This window comes from Rhinolophus hipposideros, assembly GCF_964194185.1.
Source record: "Rhinolophus hipposideros genome assembly, contig: HAP1_SCAFFOLD_30, whole genome shotgun sequence".
Lineage (NCBI taxonomy): Eukaryota > Metazoa > Chordata > Mammalia > Chiroptera > Rhinolophidae > Rhinolophus > Rhinolophus hipposideros.
Window position 1 is genome coordinate 335,313 of NW_027669000.1, and position 11,045 is coordinate 346,357.

The window sequence follows — 11,045 nt, forward strand, 5'->3', positions numbered from 1 at the left end:
ACCTGAAATGAATGTCTAACCTGCTATTGATGTATTGCTATTGTTATTGGCTTATTTGCGTGTTCAGTACATGTTTACATTACTTTCCTGAAGCCTATTTTTCCTCCCCCACTGTTAAGCCTCTATTGTTACTCCCCAAGGAGGTGCAGCTTTGCATGTAACTACAGTCACCATAGGATGACAATGGTTTTGGTCGTGAATTTTTGATCTCTGAACTCGAACCCGAACTCGAACTCAAACGCGGACAATCCGAACCTGTAGGAAACCGTGCTGAAGTGCTAGCAGGTGTTGCTTTGTGAAATGTTGAACCTTTGACTTCCTTGAGTGGTTTGTGCCCCCAGCAAGGCAAAACTTGCTACTCTGAGAACACAGAACCAGACAAGGTCAGGAAGTGTGGAGCTGGACAAAAAACAAGCCCTTGTGTATCCAAACATTGTAACTACTAGATTGCAGACAGTTCTGTTACTTTTTGATGCCCAGAGGATACAAGCTGCAAAAATAAACTTGGGCTGAGGCATTCTACTTAGAACTCCAGCAGTCTACTTAGAACTGCGGCAGTCTACTTAGAATTGCCTGCCCTCCCGATCCCATCTTTGTCTCTCTTCTTTTCTCTCAATCCTCACTCCCCACTTCAGGGACTGTTCCTCTCGTGGGCAGGCACCGACAAGTGGCGCCCGAACAGGGACCTGAATACTGGGGATAAAGTGAAGGACACCGCACGGAGCTGAGACGCGTCGCATAAGGTAAGGGGTGCGGTGAGACACCACGGTCAGGAGTAAAAAATCATGGGACAGGGTAGCAGCAGAATGTCTTTTACTCAAATGTTAAAAAGTGTGCTAAACGGACTGGACCCCCAGGATGAGGAGGGCCTAGATGGGGAGGGGCCAGTGAGGGTGGTAGACGGTGCAGTGACAAGACAGCAGAGTGGGGCTGAGACATGGCAGAGGGGCCGGACGAGGCCCAAGGCCACCGTCCCGGGCGGGGCGAAGGTGGAGGAGACCAAGAGCCCGTCACTTCTCTGACGGGCCCTCCTGCCGCCACCCCGCATCCCTGGGACGAGCCGCGGGCCTCGCCTCCACTACGGCCACCGCCGAGGAGTGGGAGCCACAGTGCGAGCCTGTGAAGCGCGGGGATGCGATATCCAGCTCCGGGGCAGGGCTGCCCGAGCCTGCGGGCTGCGAGACGCTGGAGGCCAGAGGCCACGGCGCCGCGGGAGAAACCCGCGCAGCTGAGCGCCCGCGAGGACTCCCGGCAGGTGCACGCGTGGTTGTGGCAGTCTTATTGCGGCTACCTCACCTGGCACAGCGGCCTGGCCGCCTTCCCAGCTTACTGTGGCCCCGCAACAATGCTATGGGGCGCTGCCGCAGTTGGTCCCCCACCAGAGAAATCCATTCAGGAACTCTTCCCAGCAACCCCGGGCAGCGCAGGATTGGACCTCAGTAGCGCCGCCTACACAGTACTAACACCTGAGATGGGAATGCGAGCTATTCCTACAGGGGTCTTTGGGCCTCTGCCTCCACAGACTGTGGGACTCATCCTAGGAAGGAGTAGTATTACCATGAAAGGGATATTGGTTGCTCCGGGAGTTGTGGATATGGATTATACAGGAGAGATCAAGATTACGACACATTCGCCTGGAGGCACTTCAGTGATCGATAAGGGCCCACGCATAGCACAATCATTGTTAATTCCACATGTCAAACCGGGTAAAACAGCAGGCCATAAATCCCGAGGCGACGCGGGCCTTGGTTCATCAGATGCTTATTGGGTCCAGGCCATTCACCACCAGGCCAGAATTACCACTATCCATTAATGGCCGTTCCTTCATGGGCCTTTTAGACACGGGGGCCGATGTCTCTGTTTTAACTGCAGATCAGTGGCCTAGCCACTGGCCAAAGCAGCAAACACTAACCCAGTTACAAGGCATAGGACAATCTCAGTCACCACAACAGAGCAGTGATATATTGTTGTGGAAAGATCAAGAGGGACATGAAGGATCCTTTCAACCATACATAGTGGCAGGATTGCCTGTCAATCTATGGGGCAGAGATGTCATGAGTCAGATGGGAGGTTACCTGTACAGCCCTAATCAACAGGTCACTATGATGATGTTCGATCAGGGACTTCTGCCTAGAGATGGCTGAGGTCCTTCTGGACAAGGGAGAAAAGAGCCTATCTTTCCCTCGCCCTTACCACAAAGAGCTGGCTTGGGATATTTTTAACGGGGGTCACTACTCCTCCTGTACCCCATGCAGATGCTATCACTTGGAAAAGCGACACACCTGTTTGGGTAGAACAGTGGCCCCTATCATCAGAAAAGATACAGGCTGCAAGGTTGCTGGAACAGGAGCAACTCGATAAGGGACATACAGCACTTTCTAACTCTCCATGGAACTCTCCCATATTTGTAATTAAGAAAAAATCAGGTAAATGGAGGTTGTCACAAGATTTGAGAAAAATAAATGAGACTATGGAGCTCATGGGGGCTTTACAACCGGGATTGCCTAATCTTTCTGCTATACCCCAAAACACATATAAGATAATCCTGGCTTTAAAGGATTGTTTTTATACCATACCATTGTGCCCCAAGGATTGTAAAAGGTTTGCTTTAAGTAACTTACAAGAACCTATGAAGAGATATCAATGGCTGGTGCTGCCTCAAGGTATGGCTAATAGCCCTACTCTATGTCAAGAATGTGTGGCAGCAGCGTTAGAGTCTACCCCGTCTCCCCACATACAATCCTTAATCACACTCTTTGTTCTAAATTTTTTAAACCTGGATGCGCGTGGCAGATCTGCCGCAGATCGCTTCTGGCATCCTAACACTCAACAAGATTATGCCCAAGTGAGATGGCAGGATCCAGTTACTAACCAGTGGCATGGGCCAGACCCAGTCCTAATTTGGGGACGAGGGCATGTTTGTGTTTATTCACAGGACAATGGAGGTGCGCGGTGGCTGCCTGAGAGGTTGGTGCGGCTTGCTGATGAGCCTCTTCGAGATCCTGTTGGTTGCGCAGATGCCTCAGGGTGAGACATACTGGGCATATGTTCCTGACCCTCCCATGCTACACCCCACTGTGTGGAACGGGCCTGAAGTCATTGGTGGGACAAATGACACTAGGCTATTAGGACATCCATTTGCTCCTGCCGTCCTACAAGCTGTTGGATTCAATCATACCGGCTTAGGCATAGGACTCCTCATATGCTTCGCAAAGACTGTCAACGTTACCGGATGTTTCCGTGTGGGCAGCCAGACAATTCACGGAGACAACCTAGGACAGAGTGTCACATTCCATCAGCCAGCAGGATGGAAAAACATCAGGGATAAAAACCCACCTCCACCACAAGCCCATGATCCTTGCAGTGAGGAGAACAGAAAAAATAGCAGATCCATCCTTTGGAGACAATGTTATAAAGAACCCGGGGAATATAGTGTCCCTGGGTTTAATCAAGCTGTTATAGATGGTCCGGAGGCCATGACACAGGTGCTGATGTCCAACATGGGACTAAGACTGGAGTGGTTGTGGGATTATGGTATACCTCCCGGCCCCAAAGACATATTTGGAAACTAGTGGGAGCAATGGATACAGTGACTATGAGTATGGACGAGGGACGAGGCAAGGTAGAAGGCAATACCACTGCTTGTGTCAAGGCTCCATATGTGCTTATGATTGGAAATTTTAACATCACCCATATTGACAGGGTCCAGTTTAATGTATCTTGTATACAGTGTAACCTAAGTAATAGCATCAATTGGTCAAATGACAAAAGTAGAGCTGTAGTTCTCCACCGACCCTCTTTCATTATGGTACCTGTTAACATTTCAGGTCCTTGGTACTCGGACCTCAGAGGAGAATTCCCCTCCTTTCTAGCTCTGTTCCATTTGCTACTGCCTTTTGTAATAATCTTTGTTGGTGTTCCTCTATTCATGTGGTTTACTCCGTTGCTCACAAAGGTAATACTCAAGGGCTTCATCGATCTCCAAACAAAGGTTCATGAGTTGAGATTATCTGCCCAGGTCCACCGTGTCGCTGACACCCGTGTATAAAGCCCCTACAATGGGTCGGCAGCCAAAGATGGGTAAGGATTTGGTAAGAATGTACATAACCTAAGACAGGAACCGTTCGCTAGAGGGATGGTCTCCTATGACGGGTAAATGGACATATCTGTACCAACCACCTAAGCCAGGCGCAACCCTTGTGTTAATTTTATATAAAAAAGGGGTACCTGTGGGAAACCGTGCTGAAGTGCTAGCAGGTGTTGTTTTGTGAAATGTTGAACCTTTGACTTCCTTGAGTGGTTTGTGCTCCCAGCAAGGCAAAACTTGCTACTCTGAGAACACAGAACCAGACTAGGTCAGGAAGTGTGGAGCTGGCCAAAAAACAGGCCCTTGCGTATTACCTTTATTGTAACTACTAGATTGCAGACAGTTCTGTTACTTTTTGATGCCCAGAGTATATAAGCTGCAAAAATAAACTTGGGCTGAGGCATTCTACTTAGAACTGCGGCAGTCTACTTAGAATTGCCTGCCCTCCCGATCCCATCTTTGTCTCTCTTCTTTTTTCTCAATCCTCACTCCCCACTTCAGGGACTGTTCGTCTCGTCGGCAGGCACCGACAGTTAGTGTAGCCACAGCAGTTATATTAGTGGCCAGTGGCTCACTGGTTACAGCTGACGGCCAACTAGCCACAGCTGACGGCCATCCAACCACAGTTGATGGCCATCTACTACCTGAGCCAGCACCCCTCCACGTGAGGCCGAGAGCCTGGAAACTGCTCTCTGGGGCTCTGTCGTGCGGGGTACCCTGCTCGCTGCGCCATTTGTCGTGCAGGGTCTCAGCTCCCGCTCCCCGCCCAAGAACGCAGGACACGGTAAGGCCAAAAAGGAACACCCACGGAGCCATAGATAGGGGAGTCAAACCAATATATTCTCGCTGGCGGCTGGGCTGGAGACACAGGAAGTAGGATCTACATAATCTGCCTAACAGCAGTCCGCGCTTGCCAGCCACCATCTTCTTGCTAGCCCCCATTCCTTTTTGCTAGCATAGCCACAGCCGTTATATTAGTGGCCAATGGCTTACGGGTTACAGCTGACGGCCAACTAGCCACAGCTGCTGGCATCTGATCACAGTTTATGGCCATTTACTACCCGAGCCAGCACCTTTCTATGTGAGGCCGAGAGCCTGGAAACTGTTTTTTGGGGTTTTGTCCCCACACTCCACCCCTACAGGTTCTCGCCTCACAATCTACGCGACAAGTGTCTTCCGCGAGGGTCCCTGTGCGAGGAGCCTGGAGGTGAATGCAATATCCTGGACACAGCCAGGCTCTCTGAGCACAGCCAGGGTTTCTCAGGGCACCACCAGTACTTCTGGGCACAGCCAGACTTCCTGGGCTTCTTAAGGTACCACCAGTCTCCCCGGGCACAGCCAGGGTTTCTCAGGGCACCACCCCAGTACTTCTGGGCACAGCCAGACATCCTGGGCTTCTTAGGGTACCACCTGTTTCCCCGGGCACAGCCAGCTTTTCTCAGGGCACTGCCACTCTCTCTGGGCACAGCCAGACTTCCTGGACACAGCCAGGGCTCACAGGGCACTGCCACTCTCTCTGGGCACAGCCAGACTTCCTGGACTCAGCCAGGGCCTCTCAGGACACTGCCACTCTCTGGACACAGCCAGACTTCCTGGACACAGCCAGACTTCCTGGACACAGCCAGGGCCTCAGGGCACTGCCACTCTCTCTGGGCACAGCCAGACTTCCTGGACACAGCCAGGGCTCTCAGGGCACTGCCACTCTCTCTCTGGGCCTCTCGGGGTACCGTGCTGGAACAACAGTGGCTCACATCAAGGTGCTTACATATTATCAATGGTGGCCAGTCAAGACACAAAAGCAAACATCCGCCAGTCCCACTACATGATGGTATGTTCCCAAACAGTCAAGCGTCCATTAAATCAGGGATAGAAGGCAATTCCTCATAGTCCATAGTCATTCGCCAGGGCTGTCCTGGGGGTGAGGGATGACCTTGACCTCACCCTCATCTCACAATGAGGACTCAGCAAGCGTTTCCTCCTGGGACAAGTCCCGCATCCAGGCTGCGTCAGCAAGCAGTTCCCAGCCCACAGGGCCGCAACAACCTTCGCTTTCTCCGCTTTCTCCGGCCTCTGCTGGTTGGGGAACCATCCACATCTTCCCACCGCTCCACGGAAATCGAGCTCTCCGGCAGCTGCTCCTCCTGGTCTTCCTCAGACTGAGCTTTCATACGCACAAACTGCTCCACTGCCCTTCGGAGAGCTTTGGCCAGCACCGTATCCTGCCGACTACGCCATGTGTCACGCGGTGGACCCTGCTCGCTGCGCCATTTGTCGTGCAGGGTCTCAGCTCCCGCTCCCCGCCCAAGAACGCAGGACACGGTAAGGCCAAAAAGGAACACCCACGGAGCCATAGATAGGGGAGTCAAACCAATATATTCTCGCTGGCGGCTGGGCTGGAGACACAGGAAGTAGGATCTACATAATCTGCCTAACAGCAGTCCGCGCTTGCCAGCCACCATCTTCTTGCTAGCCCCCATTCCTTTTTGCTAGCATAGCCACAGCCGTTATATTAGTGGCCAATGGCTTACGGGTTACAGCTGACGGCCAACTAGCCACAGCTGCTGGCATCTGATCACAGTTTATGGCCATTTACTACCCGAGCCAGCACCTTTTCTATGTGAGGCCGAGAGCCTGGAAACTGTTTTTTGGGGTTTTGTCCCCACAGGCTCTGTCCCCACAACATATGATACAAAAATATTTTCCTGTAATAAGGATTTCACATGCCATATATTTTGGGATACAATTAACATGTTGTTTAAACAGCCCAGTAAATACACTTGTACTATTTATATTTTAGAGCTTATACTTTTTTTTCAAATCGTAGACGATTTCTAGTTTTATATTCTCAAGTAGATTATCAATAGGTGATAGAGGAACTTTTCGATTGAATTTAGATTCAAATTCAGCAGGAGCTGGAAAGAAAAAGACAGAATTATGTTCTTTAAAATACAACTAAGTATAAGTGTTAAGAAGAATGAGAAAACCTCTAGATGAGGCCACAGCTCACAACAGGAGATCATATTCAATACAGTTTGCCCACGGCTGCACACTGACTTGACTGCTATTGTGGCCAAGTATCAGAGCTTCTGGTTGTCTCATCCTTCATTCATTTATAAACAAGGTCGTACGACAAGCACTGAAGTTACAAGACGAAGATGACACGGTCCAGCCCTGACCCATCATCTACTATAAGCTGAAGGAACAGATGAACAGGCAATTTCCATTCAGAGGCCCCTATACCATACAAATGCACAACAGGACGCGAGTGGGACCCACAAAAGGGACATCCCAGTATTGATTGTCTGCTCTCTGGTGGAGGTGACATGGATGTTGATGCCTGAAGGACAAGGACAGAGGATGCCAGAGAGAGGGAAGACGCAGATGCGAAGACTAGTGTGGGGGAGAACACTACGGAACGAGAAGTAGTCTGGTTTAGCTAGATGCTAGAGCAAAGGGGCAAACGAGGGTTGGTAGCAAGATATAGGCTGAGATGTTTGGTGAGAACTACATTGATTTGGGTGTTTTCATTCCATGCAAAGCAATGTGGAGTTTCTCCTGAGGGTACATGGTAAACTAATGACAAAGTAAATGACTGGAGATTTAAATGTCACCCATCAGGTGACAGCTACAGTGTTTCCTCCAAAAATAAGACTAACCAGAAATTAAGCCCTAATGCGTCTTTTGGAGCTATAATTAATATAAGACCTGGTCTTATTTTCGGGGAAATATGGTAGCTTGGCCCTTCTAGGAGGTACCGTATTTCCCCAAAAATAAGACCGGGACTTATATTCATTTTTGCTCCCAAAGACACATTAGGTATTATTTTCCGGTTAGGTCTTATTTTCGGGGAAACACCATATATGAACAGTAATTGCTTAAGTATCACTAGATAAGTCTTGTTATTGGGCCTCATTACACTGGCAAAAACATAAAAGTTGATGAAGCCCCGTTTTCAACGTGCAGGTGGAAAGTTCCATAGGGATGGCAGAAGAAAGGAAGGGGACAGGCCATAAATAAAAAGAGATACATAGACTCTTGAGATATTACTCATATGACCTTGTCTTCACTATGAATGTTTATGCTTTCACCTTTTTTATTTGCTAAGGCCAAGAAAATATTTAATGTAGTATCTATTATCAGAACATGGAAAGGGATGCCATTTAATATTTACATTTTATTCCAGAAATCAATGATATCTAACTTGAATTAATACATTTTGGCAACATACCGTCTTTGTATAGTTCTTTAGTTTTTTTTTCCTGGTACTCCAGCAGCGACTGAAATAAATCAAATCTTATTATAGCATTTAAGGTAAACAAGAGACTTTACTGTAGAAATGATATATCTTATGAAATGTGCTCTTTAAATAATGCCTTTAGAGAATAGACTTAACGTATGATTTATATAAATACAAAAAAGTTTAAAAATGAATAACATAAATTACTGCTTATTTTGATTGTACATAATAGAGACCATCTATATGAGATGCTATTTAGATTAATCTGACCAACAGTGCAATTGATATTGGTCTACCTAAGATACATAATTTCAAAAGAGTGACGTTTGATTTGATTGGTACAATGAAGTTTAAACAAGTCAAGTCATATTTTACACTGAATGCATTACTTTGCAATTTTTAGAAAAATTGTCCTTTATAAATGTTTCTTGTTCTTTGTTTTTACTTTAATGGACTTTTCCTTAAAATGAGCTTTCCATTCTTGCACTTCTAGAAAAGTAATCTTAAGGTGTATTCTAGGCTCTTCATTTTTCAGCATAGAACCTTAAAGACATAAAATGATGAAAGTGGTACTCTGCCGTCATGTGAAAATTCTACTGACAGAAACAATAACCAAAACGATTTTGCAGTCTATGACTGAAACATTACCGTATTCGTATGCACAGAAAGATTTCCGAAAAGCTGCTTGAATAAAGTAAGACCTAGAGCCAGTTTTCAAATTTACTTTCTCATTTATGACTTTGTAGAGTTAGAAACAAAAAATAATATATAATTTTTAAATGTGACTTTGTTCCTTAGAGATCAGGTCCAATTTTTGAAACACTAAAATAGCTGTAGTTATAGTCTATTTAATTATGAAATGTGTGGGAGTATTTCAAACTATATTACAAGTGTCCCAGTCTAGAGTGGTCTTACTGAAACCTTTCTTCTGAAAGCTATCCTCTCACAAAATGTCCAAAGTAGTGCTTAAAATAATATCCAGAAATTAATAGACACTATGGTGACAACAATGTGACAGCCAATCCTTGTACAAATTTAGGGGGAATGTGGGAAACCGTGCTAAAGTGCTAGCAGGTATTGTTTTGTGAAATGTTGAACCTTTGACTTCCTTGAGTGGTCTGTGCTCCCAGCAAGGCAGAAGTTCCTACTCTGAGAACACAGAACCAGACAAGGTCAGGAAGTGTGGAGCTGGCCAAAAAACAGGCCCTTGTGTATTACCTTTATTGTAACTACTAGATGGCAGACAGTTCTGTTACTTTTTGATGCCCAGAGTATATAAGCTGCAAAAATAAACTTGGGCTGAGGCATTCTACTTAGATCTGAGGCGTTCTACTTAGAACTGCGGCAGTCTACTTAGAATTGCCTGCCCTCCTGATCCCATCTTTTTCTCTCTTCTATTTTTTCTCAATCCTCACTCCCCACTTCAGGGACTGTTCTTCTCATCGGCAGGCACGGACAGGGGAAGACAAATTTGTTTTCCAATATTTGCATAACACTTTTTTTTGTGAATGGCTTGATAGAAAGGGCTTATAACGTGAATAATGTGACAACAACATCACCAGACAGGCCGTGTAAAATCAATAACTAAATACCATAGAAAGGGAGAGGACTTTCATGAAACAGTTTTAAGTTATTGTTAATCAACAATATAAAATGTAAATCACATTTTTACACGACTTGAATTAAGGAACTACCAATGTAGCGTTATTATTATTTTCCCCCAAAACAGCTCTTTTCTTAAATATTTACTTCAGCACTTTCTGTCGTGTTTCCCCGAAAATAAGATGTAGCTGGACCATCAGCTCTAATGCGACTTTTGGAGCAAAAATTAATATAAGACCCGGTCTTATTTTAACATAATATAAGAATGGGTCTTATGTAATATAAAATAATATCAGACCAGGTCTTATACTAATTTTTGCTCCAAAAGACACATTAGAGATGATGGTCCAGCTATGTCTTATTTTCGGGGAAACACGGTATGTTTATTTCTAGGTGAGGAGTGTGTTCAGATGGTGGAAGTAGCTTGAAGTCCAACATTAATAAGGACAACATATCTGCAGTCTTATTATACTTTTCCATTTATCAAATATATAGAAAGGTGAGAAAATTATACACAAAAAAATGTATCAGCAAACTTTAATTCAAAGGATTTCAACTAGAAGGATTTTCTCATTACTGGCAGTTCTCACTAGACTACGTCTCGGAGAAAGCTCAGGTTCCACTGGGGACACCCACGGGATAGCACAGCTTAGAGTCTGCATCCCTCCTTTAGCTAGGTAGCTCTACACGTCTCTGCTTTGGTTTGTTTTGTGTTAATTGGGGACTACTGAGGAACAGTTTGCTTTTCCCGGATGTCAAATTGTTCTTTTTTTCAATCTAGTTGTGGAAGGTGCATCTCACTGGCCAATGTGGGACTTGAACCGGTTACCTTGGTGTTATGGGCACCTCGCTCCAACCACTGAGCCAACAGGCTCCCCACCAGCAGCCCAATTCCAAGCTCAACCCATTGCTTCTCACGGGTCTATGTGGGAATCGAACTGTCAACGTTGGTGTTATGAGCATAGTGCTCCAACCACTGGGCCAACCGGCTGCCCACCATGGTTCATCTCCAAGTTCAAGCCATTGTTTTCAATCTAGCGGCGGAGGGCGCAGTTCACTGGCTCATGTGGGAATCGAACCCACAACCTTGTTGTTAAGAACTTGCACTCTAACCAACTG

At 46.4% G+C, this 11,045-nt stretch overlaps 1 protein-coding gene across 1 annotated transcript; it reads left to right on the forward strand.

The window, feature by feature from the left end:
* The first annotated feature begins 388 nt into the window (after positions 1-388).
* On the forward strand, positions 389-9,703 carry LOC308495723 (deoxyuridine 5'-triphosphate nucleotidohydrolase-like). Its single transcript, XM_081080707.1, has 2 exons — positions 389-4,454; positions 9,595-9,703. The coding sequence occupies exon 1, from the start codon at positions 1,133-1,135 to the stop codon at positions 1,811-1,813; it is 681 nt and encodes a 226-aa protein (XP_080936833.1). The 5' UTR covers positions 389-1,132; the 3' UTR covers positions 1,814-4,454; positions 9,595-9,703.
* Positions 9,704-11,045: the final 1,342 nt, after the last annotated feature.